The sequence below is a fragment of the Eutrigla gurnardus genome (assembly GCF_963514095.1).
Source record: "Eutrigla gurnardus genome assembly, chromosome: 19".
Classification (NCBI taxonomy): Eukaryota; Metazoa; Chordata; class Actinopteri; order Perciformes; family Triglidae; genus Eutrigla; species Eutrigla gurnardus.
In genome coordinates, this window is record NC_139930.1 from 19,194,308 (window position 1) to 19,220,130 (window position 25,823).

The 25,823-nt window shown below is 42.3% G+C and overlaps 3 protein-coding genes across 4 annotated transcripts; 2 read left to right on the forward strand and 1 right to left on the reverse strand.

The window, feature by feature from the left end:
• Positions 1–3: 3 nt before the first annotated feature.
• Positions 4–9,188, forward strand: prkaa1 (protein kinase, AMP-activated, alpha 1 catalytic subunit). Its single transcript, XM_084036128.1, has 9 exons — positions 4–171; positions 2,271–2,412; positions 3,605–3,698; positions 4,012–4,156; positions 4,294–4,381; positions 4,502–4,726; positions 4,815–5,334; positions 5,463–5,589; positions 6,299–9,188. The coding sequence occupies exons 1-9, from the start codon at positions 75–77 to the stop codon at positions 6,583–6,585; spliced, it is 1,725 nt and encodes a 574-aa protein (XP_083892254.1). The 5' UTR covers positions 4–74; the 3' UTR covers positions 6,586–9,188.
• A 443-nt stretch (positions 9,189–9,631) lies between these two features.
• Positions 9,632–19,487, forward strand: ttc33 (tetratricopeptide repeat domain 33). 2 transcript variants are annotated; one of them, XM_084035229.1, is made up of 5 exons: positions 9,632–9,722; positions 10,085–10,312; positions 13,484–13,565; positions 15,149–15,280; positions 17,781–19,487. In XM_084035229.1, exons 2-5 carry the CDS (start codon positions 10,086–10,088, stop codon positions 18,159–18,161), a joined length of 822 nt encoding a protein of 273 aa, XP_083891355.1. In that variant the 5' UTR covers positions 9,632–9,722; position 10,085; the 3' UTR covers positions 18,162–19,487. The 2 variants fall into 2 exon arrangements, with proteins under 2 accessions (XP_083891355.1, XP_083891356.1); XM_084035230.1 differs by having other exon boundaries at positions 9,665–9,709.
• A 2,007-nt stretch (positions 19,488–21,494) lies between these two features.
• Positions 21,495–25,185, reverse strand: ptger4b (prostaglandin E receptor 4 (subtype EP4) b). Its single transcript, XM_084035217.1, has 2 exons — positions 23,841–25,185; positions 21,495–22,851 (listed from the first exon to the last, which is right to left on the reverse strand). The coding sequence occupies exons 1-2, from the start codon at positions 24,618–24,620 to the stop codon at positions 22,288–22,290; spliced, it is 1,344 nt and encodes a 447-aa protein (XP_083891343.1). The 5' UTR covers positions 24,621–25,185; the 3' UTR covers positions 21,495–22,287.
• Between the last annotated feature and the right edge of the window lie 638 nt (positions 25,186–25,823).

Here is a 25,823-nt window from a genome sequence, read left to right on the forward strand (position 1 = left end):
CGCGCACACAGCGGAGTTCGGTCCATCTCTAGCTCGCAGCTAGCTCTACCCGGCAGCAAGGCCACTGCGGGAAGATGGCGACGGAAAAACAGAAACATGAAGGAAGAGTTAAAATTGGACATTACATTCTCGGAGATACACTCGGAGTGGGGACGTTTGGGAAGGTTAAAGGTATGTATCGACTGTCTTAACGCCCTGTGTGTTGCATCCTGCCAAACCTGAAAGATGGTGGCCAGTGAGAGCTTTTTTTTTTAGCTTAGCGGCTAATTTAGCATGCTCGGAAAGCTAACTTGTCGCAGGAAAGGTAACACACTTGTTGTCCCCGCGTCCTGCTCGTTATCTCAACTTGTTTCCGACAAACGTGACGTTTTTTTTGCTTGGTTTTTTTTGCAATGCAAAGTTACGCGACATTAGCTTACGTTTTGCCACATCGCGTTTAGTTAGCGGCGGGTTGCGTTTGTTGAGCTAGCCAGAAGAGCCACAAGTCGCTTGTCAAGACAGACACCGGGAAGTAAACCTTGTTTGACTCGGGCTAGCGATAGTTATGGTGCTAGCTCGGTTCATATTCATGAGATGCAGGCATGTAGTCTTGCCTTGTCTCTCTGTTTGAACATGATGTAAGAAAGTTCTGCTGCTCGGTAACACATTTGGTCAGAACTCTGACCTCCTCCTTATGAATTGTTTTCCATTCTGTTGAGACAGCTAGATGTTTGTGGGGAGGGAGCAGGGCAAACCCGGCCGAATCTACGCCCACGATTAGTATGTCTATATACATATTTACTTAACGCACGTTGGAATAACATTTATTTTGGATTTAAGACAACTGGATGTGTATGTATGCTCACCTCATCGTTGTCGATCGTCAGCACAGCTGTTGAATCAATAGCAGCAGTTTGCAGACTCCCATCTCCTACAATCCATTCAAACGTTATCGTGTTTTCTCCTTATAATAATCTGTTATACATTTCCGATATGCTTGCATACTTTCCTCTGACCGATGCTGCTGTTGCATATCGCTGAAAACGTTTCAGCATCAGTTGTTTTCCCTTCAACTGAAGGATGACGTCTTTGAGTTTAGATAAACCTCTGTTTGGGGTTGTCAAGCCACTGAACATACATGTCTAAAATGTATGAAATCTAGCTGCTTGGATTGTCCCCCCTCCATTTTTTTAATATACCTTGTTCCTCAAAGTCTTGTGTTTACAGAAATATAGGCCTCAATTTCACTTCATGGCATTTTGTTACATTTAAAAGCAGCTATAATCATTATTATTAATATACGATCTAATGGCTACTTGTATGTGAATGGCCATGAACCCACAGAAAAATATGACTTTACACAGCATTTCCCTTCAATTAAAAAGTGAGCATCCTTTAGCTCAATGTTTTAGTTTTTCAGCCCACAACTTCTCTTTTGGTTCATTGTCCGGCCTCTACTTAGCTTAGTTCAGCAAAAAGCTCTGAATTCAACCAGGACTAAAGGTCAAAAGGACAAAGTTAGTGAGTAGTCGTTGAACATAGTGGAGCATTTAGTGGCATAACAGCCAGATATTTCCCTCTTTGGTACATGAGATGTATTAAATGACTATATCGCGAATACCACAACTACAAATTGTCAGGTATAATTTCGTTACGTCGCAGGCTGACTTTACGCAATGAAACTTTCACGCAACTTTAGTTGCTTGAAACTTAGCTGGAGTTGCCATTGAGTTGCATGGCGTGAAGCCCTCTGCCACGTTCTTGAACCTTTTCTGAAACTTGCAACTGTTGCGGCTGCAATTATTATGTTATCTTACCTCTTCGCTGGGAGAGCACAGACCTTTCTTTTTACAGACAACTTCGGTCGTCTAAATTCCCGGTGGTGCATACAATCACACCAGTGAGATGATTCTAGTAGTACTTGCTTGAGAACAATAATTAGAAACAATAGAACAGTGAACATACTATAGACTGACAAAACCTCTCCGGGTTTAACTATTAAGTAGACTGCAGATGGCTAAAAGAAAAACAACTATCCAAAATATTTAAAGCCATAACCCAAGCAGCATCGTGGTTCATTAATGAGTAGGGCTACTTATTCTTATCTGGACTGGGAAACCAATTTGAAGGGTATTTTGGGGGGAGGTATTATACTTTTTGTCTTTGCTAAAATAGTCATTATTGAAGGAAGGTACTATACAACAGGTGACTCTATATATTTCTGAACAGCAGTGCATGTCCTGTGTTGAAATTGGTGTTTACTCGTGTCAACATTTTGTTTTATCCTGCAGTGGGCCAGCATGAGCTGACCAAGCACCAAGTGGCCGTGAAGATCTTGAACAGGCAGAAGATCCGCAGTTTGGACGTGGTGGGAAAGATCCGCAGGGAGATCCAGAACCTCAAGCTTTTCAGGCATCCTCACATAATTAAACTGTAAGTCCTAGATTACACCCTGCTCACCGCTCCATAATCCCCATGCCGCCACATTAATGCCTCCCACTGAGCTATTTGCAGGTTTTAATGGTGTGTTTTAGAAAACATCCACGTGATATCAGTCTGACCCAGTCTCCTCTCCTTTCAGTCCTTGGCTCACTCTGCTTTATTGCCTGCTTGGGTTATCCTCTTAGGTGATCTTTTGTTTCTAGTATAAAAAAAGTCTTTATCACGATCTTTTGTCATGCCATGCAATCTTCTCTCCTTCAATTTAGTATTCACAGAACTCATGGGTCTGTGTTGTGCAGTTGTCCAGATGTGTGTATTTGCCAAAGCAAACATGTGATCTGTTTGAAATAGTTCCCGGCTCTGCAGACAACATGTGCATGTATGTTCTGCATGTTGGTGCTTTAATGCACATGAGCATCAAGTAGTGATTTAGAACATTTCCGAGGTACTGCCTACCTGGTATGCGATTGTCCGCAGCAAAGGCCCAAGGCCACAGATACAGGGCCATTAAAGTGACCATGAGGTGTGGCTAATTGCCTGAAATACCAGCTCCACATCATGCGTGCACAAGAATGTAAACTCTGTTTTGTGTCTGTTTGAGAGAGAGAGATCCCATCTTTGACAGAACACACAAAAACTAGGGCAAAGTGCAAACCGTTGAGTGTCTGCTGAGGAAGTCGAGCACGATAACACAATGCACCTTCGTTTGGTTGACAGGGTGTTTGCAGCAATTGTGACAGATGGGGTGATTAGTTAGTCAACATCTGTCACATGTCACTGATGAAACGTTGGTGATGACACACATTTGTCACCTTTAGACTGACTTGGCAATTTTGTGATGGTGTATTTAAGATGACTGTCTGTGACCTTACATTCCTTCTGTATTTTAAGGCTTGTGGATTCAGAGCTGCAGAGGCTGTTAAGCTACGGAGATAAACTACTAAGATTTTGTTGTTTGAAAACTAGGCTCACTAACCACGGGTGCCTTCACACCTGTAGTTTATTTAATTTGGTCTTGTGAGGGTAAAATGTGTACTAATGGGTTTATTTTCATGAGCAAGGCATAACAATTTAATGTGTTTTTAATCGCATCACTGCATGACTTGAATCACAATGACTGATAAATGTCTGTTTGAGCAGTGTTATTATATATTCTAATAATGTGTCAACTTTGTGTCTGCAGGTATCAAGTTATCAGCACCCCGACAGATATCTTCATGGTGATGGAGTACGTCTCAGGAGGCGAGCTTTTTGACTATATCTGCAAAAATGGAAAGGTAATGCACTACGATGCCAGAAAAGGTCTTATAATCTGTTATAATGCTGATTTTTTCATTCACTCTTTCCATTGTGCCATATTTAGCAGATATTGTATATTTTATTTTAAATGAAGGAACCAGAATATAAAAATGCATTATGTACTTTTCTGAGTCGTAACCAGCCTTTGGTGCGGACACGGCAACCTTTGAGCCAAAAACAGAGTCTGTTAAAGATGTCAAAACACCAGACGAAGCGCTGCTTAGTCAGCTGTGATGTGATAACTGACGCACAGACGAGATCACACTCAATGAATCATTTCTTGTTTGTCAGTTGGATGAAAAGGAGTCTCGTCGGCTGTTCCAGCAGATTATTTCAGCAGTGGACTACTGCCACAGGCACATGGTGGTGCACCGGGACCTCAAGCCTGAAAACGTGCTGCTTGATGCACACATGAATGCAAAGATCGCAGACTTCGGTAAGTCCCTGGTGTTGCCTCCTTAGAGCATGGAAAACGGGTGTTATACAGGACGTTATTTAAATGTAAAATGTATGGACACAATAGTACAGTAACTCTAAATTAAGTGTATCATGTGGATTATTATTTTTTTGCAGGATTATCAAACATGATGTCAGACGGAGAGTTCCTCCGAACAAGCTGTGGTTCTCCTAACTATGCTGCTCCTGAGGTCATCTCAGGAAGGTAAGATTTGTGTTGGCGTCATTCAAAGTTGCCATTGACACAGCTCAAGATACTGCTGAATAAACAAAAACCCAGCAAGTTGCTTTCATGGTTACAGGATTTCCTTTTACTCATCCTCAGGTTGTATGCTGGTCCAGAGGTAGACATCTGGAGCAGTGGGGTCATTCTCTATGCCTTGTTGTGTGGGACGCTCCCCTTTGATGACGACCACGTGCCAACGCTCTTTAAGAAGATCTGCGACGGGATCTTTTTCACCCCGCAGTATCTGAACCCTTCGGTAATAAGCCTCCTCAAACACATGCTGCAGGTGGACCCCATGAAAAGAGCCACAATCAAAGAGATCCGGTGAGCCTCACTACATTAATTTCAAAGTCTAGATTCTAAGATGTACGGTCTGTGGTCTGTTTTACTACAAATATAATTTCTCCTGCAGAGAGGATGAGTGGTTTAAAGAGGGCCTACCCAAGTACTTGTTCCCCGAGGACCCCTCCTACAGCAACAACATGATTGACGATGAAGCCCTGAAGGAGGTTTGTGAGAAGTTTGAGTGCACAGAGGAGGAGGTCCTGACCTGCATATACAGTCGCAATCATCAGGATCCGCTAGCCGTGGCCTACCATCTCATCATTGACAATCGTCGCATCATGAATGAAGCCAAGGATTTCTACCTGGCATCCAGCCCCCCCGACTCTTTTCTAGATGACCAGCACCTGACCTCGTCTGGTGCAGCTGTGGGCGGCACTATCAAGGCCCACCCCGAGCGCGTACCATTCCTGTTGGCAGAGGCTCCACCCAGGCCTCGCCACACACTGGATGAATTGAACCCCCTGAAGTCCAAGCACCAGGGTGTTAGAAGGGCCAAGTGGCACCTGGGTATCCGGAGTCAGAGCAGACCCAATGACATCATGTCAGAAGTGTGCCGTGCGATGAAACAGCTGGATTATGAGTGGAAGGTAAGCATTGGACCAGTAATTAGAGTTGTGATTATGTTACTTAACTCTAAATTAAGAAGTTGTGTTATCAGAGTACATTTAAAGATGTAGTTTTATACGGTCATTCTTTCTTCACCGTTCAACTCCAGGTTGCGAATCCATATTATCTACGTGTGAGAAGGAAGAATCCGATTACCGGGATGCAAACCAAGATGAGCCTTCAACTCTACCAGGTGGACAGTAGAACCTACCTCCTCGACTTCCGTAGCATAGACGGTACGTTTCAACCAAACTCTTCTGTATCAATATGTTTACAAATATAATCAAGCCTTGGAGTTAAACTGTTAAACCTGAAAGCTAAAAGTTGGTATAATAGGAAAGACTAGTTGTTTTGCTCTCTAATGTTACTTGTATCATTTAAACTAATCTCATACTTCTTTCATTTGTTTTTAAGTTTATAACCTGATAACATTGACAAGATATTCTGGTCCACCCTGAATCCACTTCCCTGTATCTAGGGGGTTGTTTACCTGGATTCTGTCCTGTAGCACTCACTCAGTGCACACTTCATGAATGATTGACTTGGAGTTGAGGGCTTAGACTTTTTGTCTGTGTGTGCGCGGCGGTACCTCAAAGGCAAATATGAGATAAGAGTGTTGTTACGAGCTGAATTAATGTTGCAAAGGCATGCTGTGTAAAGGGCATGAGACTGAGTTTTGACTTCATGCTATAGCCAAGTCAGCCACGGTGTTAATGTTTAGCTGCCGTTGTAACTGATAGTTTTAAGGAATGAAGGCTGATTTAAACTTGGCATCAAATCAAAGGTTGATTGCTCAAGCTGATAGCTTTATAAAGTCTCCCAACCGCCCACAACTACATACAAAACAATAATTTATAGTGTCCTCTACAGCTGGAAAGAAATATATAATGATCAAGACATTTGTATGTTTTTTTTATTTATTTTTTTGTGTCTTGTCTTATTTAGATGACATGTTGGAGACAAAATCTGGAACTGCTACCCCTCTACGATCTGGGTCCGTTGGCAACTACCGCACAACTATTAAGAACGATGTAGAGGGGGCAGATGCTCCAGCTACGTCTAGCACTGTGCCCACCCCCACCAAGGCGGCGGAAGGCTCCTTAGCGTCGTCGTTGACCTCATCCATCGACTCAACGGGAGGGGTGGACGCCCCGACCGTCCCCCGACCGGGAAGCCACACCATCGAGTTCTTTGAGATGTGTGCAAATCTTATTAAACTACTTGCACGATAGCTTGCAAAACAATCGCTAGCCTTTTTTCCTCTCCGAGTGTCTTTATAGCAATAAGCATGCAACCAATTCATGGCTCAATTCATCCCCGCTGAGGATGAAGTGACGGTTCCATGACGCTGACGCAGGTTAGTGTTCCCGAAGTGGAAAGGGATGTGTAGTCAGCTGGCAGGGACTGTAAGAGGTTATTGGAAAGATGAGCTACTAGGACAGAACAACATTTAGGAGCGGGTTTTACAATTCCTGATCAATTTAATGGCAAATGTCCACATCCCACCTATACATATACGCGCAAGTGATTACACTGAATTTTCTGTACTGTAGTCAGTGACCACTGCTTTCCAGTACAGAGAACAAGATCAAGTTTTTGCCTGCAGAGAAGGAAGCCACGTGTTGAGGGGTTCGGTTGGCAGTCGTATAGGATGCAGGAAGCACTTTTGCACAAGTTTCTTTTATTTCCTGCTGCTCTTGTTTTTATTTTTTGGTTTTATTTTGTTTTTCTCTGTGGGGATCAGAGAAGTGGTGCAGATGTATCGGGGCGCTGCACTCGCTAACAAGGGTTTCCATGCCCGTCACATTCATTAGACTCTGAAGAAGTGCAATGACCCCTTTATTTCTGTCTTGTGTCAGGGACGAAAGAATGCTTCATCAGATTTATGTTTGGTTGTTTGTTTTTTGTGAATTTGAGTTGTCAGAGACTAAATTTTCACAAATTTGTCCTCGTTGTAAAAAAATGTTTGAATTTGTCTGTCCCCTACATTTTTATATATAAAGACATGAATATATTTATCATTGGATGGAGTGATAGTTCTATTGGAAATTGAATTGTTTTCTTTGTTGCATCAAGATCTATCTATTGCTGGATGGTATATATTTTCCTTTTTTACAGTCTGGTTTATAAATCAATATCACAGCTTTTTCCTTCAATCGCAATTATTCTGATACTTGATTGTCTTTCCAGATAAATATAGCCTGCTTTTACCATTTAAGAGGTATTTTGCCATGACAGTCAAATTCTAGAAATATATCATTTTCAGTGTCGCATATTTAAATGACAAATTGATTTTGACTTTTTTTTGTTGTATTATCTTTATTTTTGTTTAGATTAATGATTTAGGATTTGAGTATGATTACTGAATGAAATGCCTTTTGCCTACATCCAATTTGTATATGCCAATCCATCACATGTGTAAATGGAGAAAAAAATGATTAGTAGCAGTTACATGCAGTGCATGGGCAATGTCTATTGGCAGTGAATACATCCACAATATTGTTTTTATTGCCCACACATTCCCTTGAAGGTTGACCTTGGAGGAAGAAAAAAAGTTTACATACTCGAACCTGAAACAATCTTGTGAGCTTGGAATTGTTAAGTCCTGCTGGGTTGATTGCAATTCTGGTAGGAGAGAAAATATTGCACATGGATTATAAATGTGTGGGTGATTTGTTTTTATTTGATTAAAAAAAAAAGTCCATATACTCACAAGCTCACAAAGTCTTGGATATGTCTTTAATCACAAGTATGATGCGTCTCCCTCCATTTCCTGTCTAGTCTTAAAGTTTGAAGCGGTGTGTTGTTTGGCTGCCTTATCATTATCCAGTACTGTTAATCGGTTTTATGTCAGTAAAAGTTGGAATCCAGTGCTGATCAGAATCATTGGCATGTTTTTTTTTTTCGTTTTTTTGCAATTTGAAGGTTTCACGTCCACAAATTATTTAGTCAGTGTTGTTAATTCACAACTCGGTCATTAAGAATTCACAGATTATTTTAAGTGTTTGCGTTAAAATTTCCTTAACGGCAAAATGTAAAATAAACATCTCGTTGTTGACGCCAAACTGTTGTGGACCTCAGTAACTGCTACCACCTTTTTCTTTATGGCAACAGAAGAAGACAAAGCAAACTTGAACGCTAAACTGGTTTCGTTAGGTTTTAAAGAACTTTGCATGTTCTCATTATAATATCAGTCACTTAAGAGGCAAATTTTATTTGTGATAAGAGGTGTTAGCAATTGCTCAAGGATCCGTTCCCAGTGTTTAGCTCTCTGCAGCTTTAAAAAAAAATAAAAAATCAGAAATATGCCATTGGTATAAACGATTTTACATTTCAGAGGTATAATAAAAAATTGCCAAGAGTGACAATAATTGCGATAATCTTGTTTCTCTTACTGTCCTAAGGGGCAGGTTTGGACTGAAATATTTAGTTGGTATTTTGTCTTTTTGACCTTTTATGTCTCAATTTTAAAACTAGAGTTTATGAAATATCATGATCATGGTGGAGAAATGCACTATGGTCTTGAGGAGATATTGTAAAACTAAACGTTTTTAGTTTTATAGGACAGTTGCGAGTTTTGATTACAAAACTTTTCGTGGGGTTTGTAGGGAAGAATAATGTGTGAAACCGTGACCTTTATGGAGTAGCGTCCTTGCGGACTGTAGATAAATTCTGTCAGTCTGTCATCTGTTTGGACTGCTTCAAAGAAATATTGTTTTTATTTTTGTTTGTTGTGAAAAGGGACCCTACCAGATTGACCGGTGTAAATCTGAATGGACAGTGTTGAAATCATTTGTATACACAACTGCCTAATAAACTGCTAAATTGCACATAATTCTGCTGTAAGTTTCTCTGCATGTTTCTAGTGTTTGGACAGCTAAAAAAAAATGAAGTCACGTGAACTTGAAATATAGTACAAACTGCTGTCACAGCCATGAAATTAACAGTGTTTATTATTCTGAAATCTCACTAACTACTTAAGCTATTAGGGTTATTCTATGTAATAATATGGCATGGAAAGCAATGGCCCTTTAAGATTAATTTTGCATTAAAATTAATAAAATATTACATCTTCTGTGGCACACATAAGCCATCCCTATGGTTCCATCTAGTGGACAAAATGGAGCATCCATCCCAGACATCGTATTTTAGTAACAACATTTCCTGAAAAATAAAATGTACACAAATACTTTAGTATAAATAGATGGTGTTTTATGACGTTGGCGTGCCAGTATATCAACATTAAATACGCGGTTCGTGTCTCTTTAAGAGACGAGGTAAACATTACTACAACTTCCGGGTCACCGAACATGGCTAGCAGCCGTTAGCTTGTTCGGTTTTGCCAACGGAAAGTCTGTGCGTATACCTCGTAAGCATAGTTTTTTTTACCGTCCTCACATGACAAGATTAGGTGTAATATGTTGTGTCAAAGTCGAATAAAGTGTTAAATTGTGTGAGCAAACGTACTCGAGAGGTGTCAAGTTAGTTTTCAGCTATGTTGCTATAGCTAACGTAAGCTAGCCTCCTGTTTTTGTTTATCCGTTCGTTAAGCTAGTTGCGAGATATGCCTTGAAGTTACACCAAACTGTGGCTGCCATATAGGCGAGTTTTCTGATATTTAAAAAAGATAGTCGATCTCCGTGCATTTCCCGGTATTGGTTGAATACTGATATCCGATGAGATAGATGGGATATCTTGTCAGTAACCACCGCTACTGTCTCCCCCGTACAGGATGGCTTCATTTGGCTGGAAGAGGAAAGTTGGCGAGAAGGTGTCAAAGTCGGTGGTGCAGCAGTTCGAGGCCGAGGCAGCGAAGACCGAAGACGCCGGACCAAGTCAGACCGAGGAGGTGGACTGGCTGCACGCCATCAAGCGACGGCGGGAGGTCCTGCTGGAGGACTGTGCAGCCCAGAGCAAGAGGCTGCAGGATGAAGGCGCAGTGCTGGCCGAGCATGGCAGGTGAAGAGGGATGCTGTTTGCTCTGTGATTGCTGTCAGTGACAGCTTTAAACCAATATATAATAACACACTCAGACAAACACATATATCAGCATTTCATCTGTTCATCACAAGCAAGATTATAACTTGAATCTTGTTTGATTTCATGGTATTGTGGGCTTCATGTCTTTCATGTCATGTCTGTCTGCTTCTGGATTAATACTTAGTCATACTGTCAAGAGAGGGTTAGCATAGCCAGTGAACCAACCACTCGAGTCTCCTGATGCAGGATCTGTAAAGACGAGCAATAGGTAAATAATAAATATACTCAGGGAAAGGAGGGAGGGGGGATGTCTACTAGACGTGTCATACTAGAAACCTTCCAAGGGAGGGCGCTATGGTAACTCAGATAAGAAGTGTGATTCAAAGACACACCCAAGAGCCATCTAAGGTTGAGGTTTTCCCCCCTGTATTTTATTTAATGGCTTTTTTGAAGGGGTTCTGCAATCATATTGTTTTTTTAATAGATTTGGATTTCAAAAGCCAAAAGAGCTATTTACCTCTCAGGATGAGATCACTGAATGAACATAACAATTTACATGTGGGCTTTGGGAGGTGTTGTGGTTTTCAGGTCTGTCAACCCATATTGAGTGTTAGAGGGGAGGAAAGGCAAAGCATGGAGCAATTTAAAGAAAGCTTTTCAAACAGAAAAGGCATTTTTTGTGTGTGTGTGTGTGAAGACATGTTTAAATTGCTCCTGCAATCTACTTTAGGACCCACTGAAGTATATGCTTGTAGAAAGTTAATGATATGTTGAAGAATGATCATTGTAAGTGTTTGTGAATTTTGAAACTACTTACTTCACTGCATAACTCCAAATGTCACCCAGTAAACAAAAAAGGCATGCTTTTTAAGCTGATGTTGGATATTTCTCCTATGATAATTGACCCTTTTAGCCAAATAACAATCACTTTGTGAAACCCCTCCTCGGTCCAGTAGATGTAATTTTGTTGCCCTTAGTGACTGCCCTGTAATCGTGTTTGCGAGGAGAAAGTGGATTCTGCCGGGGAAATGATGTCTCGCTGCGCCGTAATGGCTGTTGAGAGATTTGAGATGGTGTCTGGTTGGGGATGTCAGCCAGGAGTGTTTTCTCCTCTAACAACATTGACCTCCGATGTCAGTCCATCATTACCAGGGTTCACATGCTCCTGATGTCATTGAAGACCTCCTCTCAAACCTGTTTGATCCGAATCTCATGATGAGTCACGTGGTGTTGCAGTAGGCATTTGGCTCATTGCATGTCATTTTACTTGGATCCCAAGTCGCAATTCCACGTTCTTTGACTGCCGAAGTTACCGAAGCGCAATCAATATTAAGCCAGATTTGACAGTGAACATTTAAAACAGTACGCAACATTACAGAAGAATAGAATAAACTACCTACAGACAGTAATCTTCACGCGGCAGCACGCCAACATGTTTTATGTAAGATCAGCTATTGCTGACATAGAGTAGAATCTTAATACGGGTGAGACAGGCTCCCCGCTCCGTCACCGCTGTGTATGCGTGAACAAACTTGTTGACATTTTATTATTCATAAACTGCAGATGAAAGGAAGAAACTGTCTGACTGATAAATGAAGGGTGAAACAAACAAACCAACATTGATAATTATATGATGCAGATATTCCTTTTGTAAAGGTAGTTTTATGATGGGCATCTTCTGAATAATTAATTTGCAATAACCTCTGAAAGACCCAGGCTCAACAAACATTTGCTTAAGACTGTAATTTCAAGTATAGTTCAAAAGATGATTGACAGTTCTCTCCTTGGCTCAAACATCAGCTTAAAAAAATATGTACAGTCATGCCTTGCTTCGTCTGTTTTACTGTTCGTTTTAACAGTTCTTTGGAAGATGTTGGGATTCTGTGGAGGCCAAATACTCCACATAGTTTACTGATTTGTCTTCCATCTGCCCTGTTGAGTCAATCGTGTTTGGCTGGAGGTGTTCTGGTCCTCGGAGGCTATTTCAAACGCTAATTTTCTTTTCAGGGTCGTTGCTTTTTGTTCTGCGGTTTAGATTACTGGTGTAAGTGTTGTCATCATTACTGTGAATTGGGCGTGTTTCCTTCTTTTAGACAGCAGTTTGTGAAATGATAATATTGTTCCAACCCTCTGCTCATTTCGGCACAATAACATGCTGGACATATCTCATTTTTTCCCATATTTATTCACGCTTTCTTTAAACTACACATACGAGTGTGTACTTCCATCATTCCAGTGATCGCAGGCTTCTGTTCATCTTCTCACCCTGCCCATACGGTGACTGATGGTTGTTGTTTTTTTTAGCTGCGTATTGCTCAATTTCCTCCGATGATTTTGCAGTCTTTTGCCTCATATGTTGGTGAGATTTCCACACTGCTAGTTCCATTTCCTCTCCTACCGTTTAATGCAGTGGTGTGTGTTTTCTAAGGATCCTGGTTCTGGCTGTAATCCAAGTTGTATAACTGGATCAGTGTTAATGGTCTCATTGTGTGGTTTAATTGCATCTGGATTATTTCAGGATATCCTTCTCCATAACGCTATAAAAGATGAAGACATGTGTTGTACTGTCAAGGCCAGGATTTCACCTCATTGTCTCAGCCTTTGTCTCGATCAGGCTATTGAAATGTTTCTTGAGCCAATATTGACTTCAGGAGGAGAGGATTGTTGGAGTGAGCATGACGTCATTTTAGCTTATTGTTCTGGGAGACATTCCTCCCCTTTTCATTCTATAAGACAAAAGAGAAAAAAAAGTAAAAATTTCATTTTAGAAATGTTTATTTGAGTGAAAATAAGGACTAACTAATATCAGGTTAGGTTGCAACATATATCAAACCTCAGGGCGGAGGCAATAAAACTGTCTGTGTGTTAAATGAATTGCTTTATGAGATGGCTATATGAGTCTGTTATGACTCAACACTGCATTATCCTAAAACGTGAATACAGATGTTGAAATCAATGCGGCGTTGATAGCTTTCGGTAGCTTCAGATCATAGCCAACATTCATGCACTATAAATAATTCACATGCTTAGCTGCATATCAGACCGCGGTTTACAGCATACCAGTAGCAGTCAGGTTATGGTTTATGATGCCATAAACAAACTATTTTTGTCCGAGTAATCCCTCCGTTCTATATGGTGTGTTTTCTCCAGGCACTGGGAGGCCATTAAGAAGCTGGACGAGGCCATCCAGCTGACTCCAGACAACCCACTACTGTACGAGATGAAGTCTCAGGTAAATCCACATTTTGACATTTGCTATTTATTTCACCATACTTAACTTGTCTACAGCTCTTTCTCTTCAAAGGAATTGGATTGAAACGCATTAAAATTCTTTGCCAAAACTACATTACCCATGATGCAACTAAAAAGCAGCTAGTTGCGAGTCTTTGGGTAACGTGGTTAGAATTGCCTTTAACCACATGGCTGATACTGTATGTTTCTGCTGCTTCCTGGTACAGGACAAGTGTTGTAGTCCAACAGCTGCCTTTAGAGATGGGGGTTGTAGTTTTACATCTTGGTAGGATGATCTGACAGTGGCTTTGTCTCCAGGATATAAGAAGTTAATCCGAGCAAATTTGCAGTCAGTCACTTTCACGTCGATTCTTTAGCTCCTCTTCTTTGTCCCTCTCACTTCCTCTTCCTCCCGGTCAATAGCTCTGTGACTCATACTTCGCCATCAATCCTCGGCTTCATTTTCCTTTTCTTCTAACATGCAGGTATTCGGAAATTAATGGTTCCCATATATTTGGAGGAATAAGTGGAGAAGCCAGAGGAGATGGACGGACAAACTCCATTCTTTCTCATTCATTTATGACGACTAACACAATAGTCTCTCCATACAGCTATATCCATTGTATGCCTGATATAATATAACCCATTATATGATATTTGAGAAGGAAATCATTATAGGGCCAAGCCTGTAAAACCACTACAAATGGGATTTCTTTCCGCCCCGATGCTATGACTTAAAGCATGACATAAGCTCAGATGTCTTGTGTATGACTAAACATGTACAGCACATCTTAAATATTAGTGTGCATTATCAGGCTAAAAATAATCTGGACCTCATCATGTTCTCATTACTGATATGACGAGGATGGTTCCACTGACGCCAGCCCTACTTCCCTTCATCACTTTCTTCCGATTAAACTCGATCAGTGTTGTGACTATTGCGTCCGCTGTCACGCTGCACGTCTGTCACAGCGGACCGTAGTGTGCTCTGGAGGAAATCTGTCACCACATCTTCTTGGATGTATTCAACTGCTCTGTCAAAGTCGACTTGTATGCACCGTCTTCTGACAGTTGGCAGCAATACAAAGCGTTTCAGATGATGTGAGAGAACAGTCCTGTGCAGAAACCTCCCCTTCAACACTGACAATAATTAGTCAGCTTCATGAATACATTTTTCTCTCAAATATGCTTCATTTTCACACCGACTGTCGTGTAAATTGAGCCTTATGGTTTAAGCTTCTTGACAGCTTGTTTCCTAAATGACATATCGCTTAAATGTCTCGTTTTGTTTCACCAACGCTCCCAGAAACCCAAAGATATTCCGTTTGCAATAATGAGAAATCAGAAATGAAATTAAGGCAAGGCAACTTTATTTGTATAGCACATTTCATACACAAGGTAGACTCAAAGTGCTTCACATCATAACATGTCATACAATAAAGTGAACAAAGTAGAAGAATCAAAAGAAAATAAAGGCAAAATTAAAATGCATTACAGAAAGACAAAGACAAAAAAATTGAATGGAATTTCTGCTTTTTAGGTAACTCTTCAACTAGTCTTCAACCATATCTGGTCTCTCCACAGGTCCTGACCATTTTGCAGGAAGTGTTTCCTGCTGTGAAGGCGGCGGAGATGGCGGTGAAGTTTCGTCCCCTGTGGTGGGAGGGCTGGCAGACTCTGGGCCGAGCCCAGCTCAACCTGGGGGAGGTGGACCTGGTGAGTATGGCTGGCAAATGCACTCCAAAGGAAAACCAATAGGAATATCCCATTCAGGGCTGTCAACAAACGAGAGTACTAGATGGAGGAATTTGTGACTCGGGAGCGGGAGGAGACACGAAAGGAGGAGACAAAAAGCATAACATTGATTACCGGTATTACAGAGGATGGTGTATTAGTGGGGGTGACTCAGTGTGGTGATTCACACAAAAGGCATTCAAAAAGGTGCCAATTTGCCCATGAAAACACACCAAAATAAAAGCTTTCAAGTATACACACCCCCCGACATTCACTCATGGCGTTGCGTAACAGTCGATGAGCTTCAGTAGAACGTCCCCATTTAACTATTTAACGTCTGATTCTGCAACAAACCACCCCTTTCTTCTTCTTGCAGACTATAAATCAGTCGTGTCTTCGCTTTGTTCAGATACGTCAGTTATTTCTGTTTACTTCTTTCTGCTAACTTCCTCCGAGATGTTCCTCTTTCGAAGCACGCCCACTCGCCTGCGGCTCGGACGATTGTTCACATTGCATCGGAACACGCCGAGACATGCGAGGGTATGAAACCCGCAGATCTCAGTTATACCGCACGCCCGTTCAGAGCCAAGCAAACAGGGCTGAACCCCCTAGAGCTAATGTCGCTGCCTTCACTCCTAGAGAGGAGAGACCTGTCCGACTGCACTCACAACAACAATGAGTGTTGAAAGATACTTGAGGGAACACTAAACTTTTGTATAATGAACTTATGGGGAAGGAAGGGGGGAATGAGGCCCATCTATTTTTAGCAAGACTTGCCCAGTCAAGTTTCAGAGTTTTGTGTGCATCGACATGTTTATTAGTGTTTGTGAGTGCAGTGATTTACCCATTTTCTCTTTTATGAGTCTCTTCTTTTCCTTCCCTGCTTCAGTTTCCGTTCCTGGAAAGAACCCAAATAAAACAAACACTCTTGATTTTGATTTTAATGTTTTAAAAACATTGGAAACGGACATTGACAGCATGACGGCTCCATCAGCGTTTATCTTGTTCTCATTACCACAGAGGTGCCGGTTAACCTGCCTAGCGTGGCATCTCGTCTGTTGAGGGATTACTTTGGGGAATATAAACATGATGGGCGTTCAGTCGGTTCAAGATGAAACATGACGCGTTGTTTCAGGCACCAGACGGTGTCATTAGTCAAAAATCTGTTACGGTGAACCTGCCAAAGACGTTTTCAGTTCAATTTGATGGTGCAGGTTATTTATATGATGGGTGGGGAACATTTCACATCAGTGTTGTACGCAGTGACATGACTCGCATAAGATGATGTTTTTTTGGCGGCATTTTCTCAGCTCTTGTGATGGTTCAAGAAAGGCCAGTTGGGAGTTTTGGTTTGTGTTCGTCATTAAATGTATCTGTGATGTATCAGTGAAGCTTCTTTGGCCCGACTTGTACCACAGGTTGGCCTCGTTAAGACTCATTAGAGATGTGTCATCTAATCTGTATAAAGTGCTTGTAGGGGAACAGCGATTTAGTGTTGCACTTCGATGAGAGATGTCCTGAGCTGATCCTGAGGATCATTATCGGGGCCGATCTGAGCATATTTGAACGGATCGGTAACGACTTCATATAAGTGTTTGAATGTGACAAATTAGTTCAGTTTCCAAAATACACGGCAGCTAAGACACAAATCTGAATCTTTTATCTCAGTCATCAGCAAAGAGCAGGGCACAGTCACAAAATATTCACAAAAGAGACTCGTGATGGGATCACACCGGCCTCCACGCCACATCGGGCCTGGGGCTCAAAGTGGGCGGGCCTTGCACGGTCGCAAACACTATGGCATTGACAAAATGTGACCACAAAGAGACATATGAACAGCTTGTAAAGTACTAAAACCCACTTCTGTGGTAGTTCCCGCTACAGTAGTTGTCCTCGGCACCATATTGGGTTAAGATGACTCACAAACTCAGGACTCACAAGGTGAAAACATCACCGGCGACACACTGTACCAGCTGTTAATGACAAACGATGGTTACAGCAGGTTGTACTAGCTGTAAATAAGCAACCTTGTCCCAGAGGGTTTTGTACCAGACTGATGTGGTTTCTCTAGTTAAACAATCTACCTGTGTGGTCAGGTTGAGGAGTTGTGTTCTCCTGTCACAGCTAAACCTTGACATCAGGGTCCCAGAAACCATCGGAGGCCGTTTGTATTTCTGTCCAATAGGGATAATAATTTTCACATCGATCTGCATATCGCACAGCTGAGAGCTATCGATGTCTTCTTAATGAACCCATAAATCTGCCTGCACAGCAAGAAGGATGTTAAGAGTCTCGCCGATCAACATGCTGATGATGCATCTAACCTGCTCATTCAGCTGCTCGGATGTCACACCGTTCATCTGTGAGAGTGACAGTGAAGCCATGAAAAGGCCTGAAAGATTAAATGTGTTGGGAACCCGCCGTCACCCATCTGTCATGACCAGCTTGTGTCTGAAACCTCATGCGGTGCTTGTCCCCGTAGGCCGTGAGGTCCTTCCAGATTGCCATCCACCTGTGCCCGTCGGAGCGCGGCCTGTGGCAGGAAGACCTGGAGTGGGCGTGCCGCCTCCAGAAGCATCATTTAGCAACGGAGGAGAAGACGCGGCAAGAAGAGGAGACCAAAGAGCAGATCCTCAACGCCCCGGAGCTCCAGCAGGACTATGATTTTGAGTCCGACGAGGTGCTGGCCGCCTGCGAGGCGGTTGCCGAGCGACAGACGCGCTACGAGAAGCTGAAGAGGACCGCCGTGGTCATAGACGCTGAGGGAAATACTAAAAATGTACTCGCTGGGGAAGACGGAGCAGAGGACGCAGCGACGCCGTCCAAGGAGCAGTTTGTCAAAGCAAGAGGATTTGATTGTTAAATTGACATGCAATAGAATAAAAGACTGTTGAGTTTTAATGTTAATCCTGTTAAATGTGCATGTAAAGTTTTTACATGTTTGAGGCTATAAACGTTAGCATCCCTTTGTTGTGTGATAAAGAATTCTCCTTCACATCTTCTCTTGACCTCATCAAGTTTTTCCATCGAAGAAAATTATGAAAAGACACAAGACATAATGTGTTTTATATTCGACTAAAGTCCAAGAGTCGACCGCCGCATCGCTGCCAAGCTGTAGCTAAACGCTAACAGGCCAACGTTTTAAATACCGAGCGCTTCAAGTCTGAACAGGATACACGTGAGCTCCACGTAGTATCACAAGTATGTGATTTACAGCCACTTTTTGACAGATAACATAGTTGTTGTGTCTTAAGGATAATAAGCTATTACTTGAAAGAATATTGAGAATGACTTTGAATATGCAGAACAATGTTGGCACACAAATATACAAATTTAATCATTAAAAATAAGATTTTCTTACCAGAGGTGATGGGATTCTTCAGCTTCTGCTTTAAATTACATTTTGTCAGACTGTTTTCATTTCTTTTAAAATGATTGTTTAAACAAATTTAGAAAATTTGCAATATTTGTGAAAATAAATATATTAAGTTTAATTCCCGTTTTTTGTGCAACAGCTATTTGTAGTTCATCGTTGTTGATTTGAAGATAATAAAAAAAAGTTATTTGCTTTATAGATATCTGAAAGTACACTGTATATGTGTCTATGCTTAGTCGACACAACTGGAAAGTCATGTTTTTTTATCTAACAATATTCGGGATCTCTTGCCAGAGGGGAAGATTACTGCAAAAAGTCTTATACAACGGGTAGGTTTGTAGGCCGGTAATTACAAAACAAAGTGTTAGCGTTGATTAAAATAGGTTTCTGTGGCAGAGAACCAGAGAACACATCTCTACAAATGGATGTAAGTTAAAAAAAAGCATTACATAAGTAGACAAGCCCTTACCTGTGATGGACATAAATCATGCAGCTGTTGGTTTTAGTTGTATAAGAGAGATGGAGATCACCTGTGTGTAATCGGGGTGTGCCAAGTGATTTCAGGTTAAATACACATGTCAGACGTAACATCGCCTTATGAAAGCAAACACCGTCCAGATCTCTGTATCAGAAAAGTGAAAGGAAAAGAAAATCTATTTACTTGTTCCTTCTTTTGACTGTTTTTGCTTAAACGTCTTTCTACCTAACAGCTCCTTTTGTGTGGCATGGGAACTTACACCCCACATTCATACTTTTATTTCCTTTTCAGCAGAATAAAGTAGTAAAATTCATCTTATTTCACACTGTCTGAAATGATATTTATGGAGTTATAGGTATTCAAACTCGAGACTCAATGTTTTTAGGTCTGGCGATGTTGCTCGGTCCAGATTGAAGCATCTCAAATAAATACTTTCCATGAAGTTTGGCTCAAGACATCCACGTCCTCCTCAGGATAATCTAACCGTGTTGATCCTGTGACTTTGCATTTCCACTTCCCTTTTCATACGCTGCTGATATTACTTCACTCAAAGCACCACTTTGCCTAAGCTCCACGTAGCAACTTAAATCAAACTTTTCCAATATGCAAATCTTTCAGAATTTCCCCAGCTTTGGTCCTTTGGGACCTCAACTAGATTTTACTACAAAGTCATGTGGGTTTAATCGTTGGGCTGCACAGGAAAATAACATGTAAAATAGACGAATACATTTCAGAAGCAGGTCATGAATTTGCCTCTGCTTAATTCAGAGAGCATTGCAGATCTGCATAGAATAGTAGAGTTCAATCTATTATTCCACAGAAAAGGTTCACAAAACAGTAACAGACAATAACTATGAGATGAGAGGGGATAAAGGTGGTATGTGTTGGTCATATGTGAGGGGGAAAAAGATGAAGAACTAGTTGCATATGATTACTTATTATTATATTCCCCCTCTAAGACCTGTTGGTATGACGCATGCAGTTTCCCGTGTCCCTTCTTCTTTCTGGTAGAGCAGACCACAGCAGAAGGTGTCTGGCTCTTTCCAGACACAAGTTTGCAGCATGGTGACTAAAATCATATCCACACCCGAGTAAATACATGACTTGGCGGGGGAGGGGAGAGCACTGCTGCCAGATTATAGTGAGACCTCTTTGCAGGTGCAGCTTTCTCCTGGTAGGGGCCTTAAGGATCGGGTCACTTAAGTACAGCCTGGATCCCTTTATTGCGTCTTGGCTCCAGCGCTGTATCTCTGCTATTGTAGAATAAAAAGCTAAATGGTAGCCTGTCGTACTGCTATTGTCTTCCCTGGAGTCTGTGTCGTCCTGGCCGTTCTTTTGGTGTGAGAATATAGCATTATTTGTTTATTCTTGTGATTTTAGGTTTTAAATGTCACATGTGTATCATTGCTGTCAGTGGATGAGGTGAGCAATGAGTTGCACATGTAGAATCCTCCATCATCCTCATTTTGCCCTCTTGTTAAAATCCCATCATCTGTTTTGTCACTATTTTTTCCGACCTCCTGTGAGACATCCTCAGCTTTAGCAGATTTCTTTCTCTTTAACGGGGTATTGTTCTCGGAGGGAGAGGTTTTAGCTGCTCTGGGAAGCCTCTGGACGTCGGCCAGGCTGGACCCGGAAACCTTCTGTGGGTGAAGAAACCATCTGTCTGCAGGTGAGCTGCTGTGCCATCTGAACTTGGCCGCTGGTCAGAAATGTGTTTTAACCATCAGCTGACGGAGAGGAAAGCTGACCTACAGTATATTCTCTCGGCTGCTGAGTGAAAATGCAAGAAAAAGATGTTTTTGTAGAGCTTTTATTTGACGACACACTTCGGTTCGGATCTGTTTTTCTATGAATTATACAGTAAATGCTATTAATTAGGAACCTTACCTTCCAGTACTTTCATGTCTGTTATCCATTAACCTCAAGCCATTGGTATCGACTTTAACTTCCATCATTGAGTCCTATTGAGGACGGATCAATATTTCATTTCAGCAAAGATTCATCGGCTGCTAAAGGCCTCGTTACAGGCAGATCGTATTCTGAATGAATAAATTGATTTTGCTCTATAAAATGAAATAAAAATGAAGGTTAAATAAAGTTAGTGAAATATGCCCATCACATGTTTTTATCCCTCCAAAAATTATATTTAAAATGATAAAAATCCTCACATTAAAGACGCTGAAACCAGTGAATTTTGTGTCATTTTGCTTCAAAATGTCTTAAAGCATTAATTGATTGTTTCAGCTTTAAATAGATACATATTATCCAACATTTAGCTACTTTAACGACATACGTCATGCTCATATACACCATACTAAAAGAGTGACACAAACTTTTATTTTATGGTTTATTAAATCGTTTGGTACAATATTAGACATTTTGTGTTAGAATTAACATCAGCTGTCACCACGACATTCACATTTGTATTTATATTGATCTTTAAAGCGACGGTAGCATTAACGCCACCAGGATTGTTTAGCTTAATGTCTTTAATTTTCTTTCCCCTTCTTAATTCCCCCATAAAGCCTGATTAGATGAGAGGAATTACACATAACATTAAGGTAAAGTAAGAAGGTGGTTTAGTCCTTACAAAGTAATGGGCTCAGCACATTAAAGACATCCAAACATGCTCCGCTGTCTGCTCTTTTCTTAAGAAATGCAGGGGATGCTATGATTCTAGCTTTAATGTCACACAGTCGGACCAAATTGTTTCCAAATGTTTTTACAACACGTAAAAAAAAAACAACCCGGTTGTACCGCTTCAAATGGCTCCAAACGATCCGGACCTTCTCACAGAGAAGACGATAACGTACGGTTTTTCGTACATAAAATAAATTAATATCCAACACTTTTTCACATTTTAACATGAACTCCTGACAGTCATTGTACGGGTCGTCCAAACAGCAGTGGTTTTCCAATAAAACAAATAGTGCAAGGAAAAGAGCTCCTGTACGGCTTGGCTGATATAACGGTTGTGATTGTACTGAAGTGTATTTAGAGATACGGTGTTTGTGGTAATTAGTACATTGATAATGGGTGTTTAGTTCAGTTTATATCCATCAAATATCAGTCCTCCAGATATTTTACAGGATGGATGATTCAGGTCCTTGTTAGGGCCTCCAGATGATGCTGTCATATGCATTTCTCCTGTACGTTTGCAGTCTCGTCCGTGAAGGTCACGTGTAGAGCCGGGTCCTTGGGGCACATTGGAAGCTCTCTCAGGGGCCAGGCTGGCCCTCTGTCCCCTAAATCACAGTTTGAAGGCCCCCTCTGAGGCCCCTGGGAGCCCAGCGACGGCTGTGCGGCTGGCGGGCTGGAGCCGCCCTGCGACCCCTCTTGAAACGACCTCCTGGTGGTCCCCTCCGACGTGCACAGGAAGGTCTGCGAGGTGGTCACCATTTCCAGCGGCTCACGGGTCACCAGCGAGGGAGAGTCCCGCGAGACGACGGAGGAGGAGAAGCGGCCGTCGGCGCAGCGGAACTGCCCGCCGTTGGATCCCCCCCGCCCGCCCATTTTGCAGAACAGGCACTTGATTTTCTCCATCAGCTTGAGGACCACTGTCTTTCTGAGCAGGATGTAGATCCAGGGGTCTAAGATGGGGTTGACGGAGGCCATGCGGATGGCCAGCAGGTCTTTATTCAACCCACCAACCTCTGCTGTCTGGTTTCCGTAGAGCTGATTCATAAAGATCCTCAGCTGCAACAGGAGAGAAAAACAGTGTTAGGAAGTCACTAGGTTTGGAGGGAACTACATTTGCAAAGAGACCTTTTTTTTTTCACATGCCCAAACTCGTCCACACTTCATTTACAGCAGTAAAGGGATTGTTTATTTTACATATTCCTCCATGGTTGGCATGGGACGGTCAAATCTAAATAGGCACTTGAATGCAACTTGTAACCACAGCAGAGCAGAGATGGCGAGAGGCCAATAAAAACACAGTTCTCATCCTCGTTCATCATCGGAGAGCCTTCGGTCGCTGAGTTTCCCCAGAGTCTAATCAACAATCATATTTCCAGGAAACCAGAGTCACAAAAAAAACCTTGATATTTTTGCATTTCATCTTTTAAAGATGGGTTTCACACCTTTTTAATCGAAAACAAACACCCTGAAGGAGATCGGGTTTGCTTCCAAGCTGTTCATCTCTAAAATATGACGACATGGAAGTGCAAATGAGGCCTGTTGGTTTTGTCCCCAGGACACACAGGCTGAACCACTCCTTTGATTTGATCAGTGAGCTGATCAGTGATCAGTTGCAGGATGCCTGCACTCCAGCAAAACACCTGCAGAAATCTCTCGCTGCTCCACTGATCCTCCCTCCATGTGCAAACTTATACACATAACATGTGCTCATATTTTCTGAAGCACGTGTTTATATGTATATACATATATGTGCATGCCACTGAAACTTTAAATAGCAAACGGAGTGCGTGTGAACTTGTGCCTCAGAGAAAATGCGTCATCTGACCGCAAAAGATCTCAAACAGGAACACAAAGTTCAAGCCTATTATTTTATCTTCTGCAAATCGTTTTAATTCACTCATCAGGAAACTTCTGCAGATGTGTTTCTGCAAATCTTTTTCCTGTATTTCATTTATTTTTTTGACACTTTGTTTTGGCGCGTAATCTGTTAATCCGCACACGGATGACGCAAACGTGCGTCTGGCTCGGTCTTTACGCATACTCACCACTAGCGGTATGGAGCAGGTGAGAACCACCGCGGAGGTGGCTATGAGCAGGATCACCATCTGGATCTCCGCTCCGGCTAACCGCCCGAAACTCCGCCTGCGCCCGAGCTCCGCCACGCGCCTCTGGTCCGTGCCCAGAGACGTGCGCCGGATGAAGCGCCGGTGCATCAGGATCAGAGCGCTGCACACCATCACGTTGCACACGACGGTGGCCAGCACCATGACGGAATTCACCCCCGCGTACATCAGGTTGAAGGTCGCCACTGTTGTCCGGTTGTTCTGCCAGTCGATGAAGCACCACGTCCCCGGTCTCTGGCGCTCCACCTGCCCGAAGCCCATACTGGGCAGCGCGCAAAACACGATGTTGGAGATGTAAATGGCCAGAAGAGTGAGCGCGGCGAGTTTTTGGTTGATGTTCTCGTTGTAGAAATACGCGTGGTTTATAGCCAGGTACCTCTCCATCGACATGGCGAACACGATGCTGAGCTGGACCAAGAAGAAGAAGAGCAGGATGAAGCCGGAGTACTGGCACAGCGGCGTGCCTCCCGGCCAGGCGCCCTTCATGTAGGTGGCGATGGTGACGGGGCTGGCCAGCAGAGTCCCGAGGAGGTCCGTCACCGCCAGGCCACACACCAGCGTGTAGAAAGTCGTCTCCTTCTGTTCCTTTCGGGATATCCGCAGCACCACGATGGCGACGACGTTCCCCACCACCCCGAAAATGAACATGATCACCGGGATGGTGACGGGGTGAAACCTCCCCGCCGCTGCCGTGGAGTTCATACCTGCTGGGGGGACTCACTGGCTCACACTAAGCGGAGGTTCTCTGCATGTTACGCGAGCGCGCGTTCTCCAGGTTCTCCAACAAGAAGCGAATCCATAGTTTCCCCCAAATGTCTCATTTTACGCGCAGCATTAAAAACAGCTCCTCGTCCGTGAAAACGCGAGCATCCAATGAAGTGTTTTCCTGTTGTGGGTTGTTTTGGTGTGAGAGCGACGCTGCGTGACTGCGAGCTGCGCCTCCACGTTGTTGTCACTCTGCACACTGACAGGGAACTTCGTTCTGGGGCCCCTGAAGGCGGCTCCTCCTCTGCGCACCGTCTCACCACTGTTGGAGAAATAGTGCAGCGGGAGAACATGCAGATCTCGAGGTCACTAAGTCTTCATTATCGCGTCATCAGCATTTGATCTCAGTAAAGTCATAGGCAAACTGTTGATTCGTGTCAACGAGGTCAGCCGTTAAGAAGAGAGCATGGGAAAATGAGAGACAGTCATGTTAAACACGTGGAATGCAGAAGTACTTGTACCTTACTTGAGTATTTCCATTTGATAATACTTTGGCAAGATAATACCTTGATGCCCTGTTTTCTTAATTATGACGTAAAGCTTCCTTCATTCATCTTAAGGTTATAAGTTTACATAATATATCCCACAAAACAAAGCTCCAAACAATTCATATTCATACCTCATGATTAACCTCTTTCTCTATAGCTGCCCTTGCTTTAAAACAGTAATAATAAACATACATATTCTCTACATTCATAGTGTCTCTCTCATTTCATACAACCTCTGAACCCAGTTAGGAAGCAGGATTTTGTGCTTTCTGCATCATTTGGATATCACAACATGTTTCTTCTCACAGACGCTCTGATGAACCATTAAATCAGTCCAAAATATCCTATATATTCTGCCGTTATTAGATTTTTGTAAAGACATTTTTAATATAGCATGTCATGTCATTTGCCACTTCCGATGTAAATACAACAGTGTACATCTTTGTCCTTTTTCTTAGCTGTTATTGAGTAAATTTGGCGATACGAGCGATTCTGATTGGGTGCTGATAATAAGTGCATCGGTTGGTTCGTCGTTGGATCCATTTGGATGAAAACCTGGTTCGGACTGACATGCTGATGCAGAAGAACATGAACGTGTTTACTTGTTTACAAATGGAGTGACCTGCTACATTCTAATTTGGTTTGTCACACA

What these genes read in the sequence shown, in the direction of transcription:
- prkaa1 (XM_084036128.1), top strand. Translation starts at nt 75, where the DNA reads ATGGCGACGGAAAAACAGAAACATGAAGGAAGAGTTAAAATTGGACAT. An exon ending in TGCAAAGATCGCAGACTTCG is followed by an intron (nt 4,157 to 4,293) that starts GTAAGTCCCTGG and finishes ATTTTTTTGCAG; the next exon opens with GATTATCAAACATGATGTCA. An exon ending in AGCTGGATTATGAGTGGAAG is followed by an intron (nt 5,335 to 5,462) that starts GTAAGCATTGGA and finishes GTTCAACTCCAG; the next exon opens with GTTGCGAATCCATATTATCT.
- ttc33 (XM_084035229.1), top strand. Translation starts at nt 10,086, where the DNA reads ATGGCTTCATTTGGCTGGAAGAGGAAAGTTGGCGAGAAGGTGTCAAAG. An exon ending in GTGCTGGCCGAGCATGGCAG is followed by an intron (nt 10,313 to 13,483) that starts GTGAAGAGGGAT and finishes TGTTTTCTCCAG; the next exon opens with GCACTGGGAGGCCATTAAGA. An exon ending in TGTACGAGATGAAGTCTCAG is followed by an intron (nt 13,566 to 15,148) that starts GTAAATCCACAT and finishes GTCTCTCCACAG; the next exon opens with GTCCTGACCATTTTGCAGGA.
- ptger4b (XM_084035217.1), bottom strand. Translation starts at nt 24,620, where the DNA reads ATGAACTCCACGGCAGCGGCGGGGAGGTTTCACCCCGTCACCATCCCG. An exon ending in CCTGCTCCATACCGCTAGTG is followed by an intron (nt 22,852 to 23,840) that starts GTGAGTATGCGT and finishes CTCCTGTTGCAG; the next exon opens with CTGAGGATCTTTATGAATCA.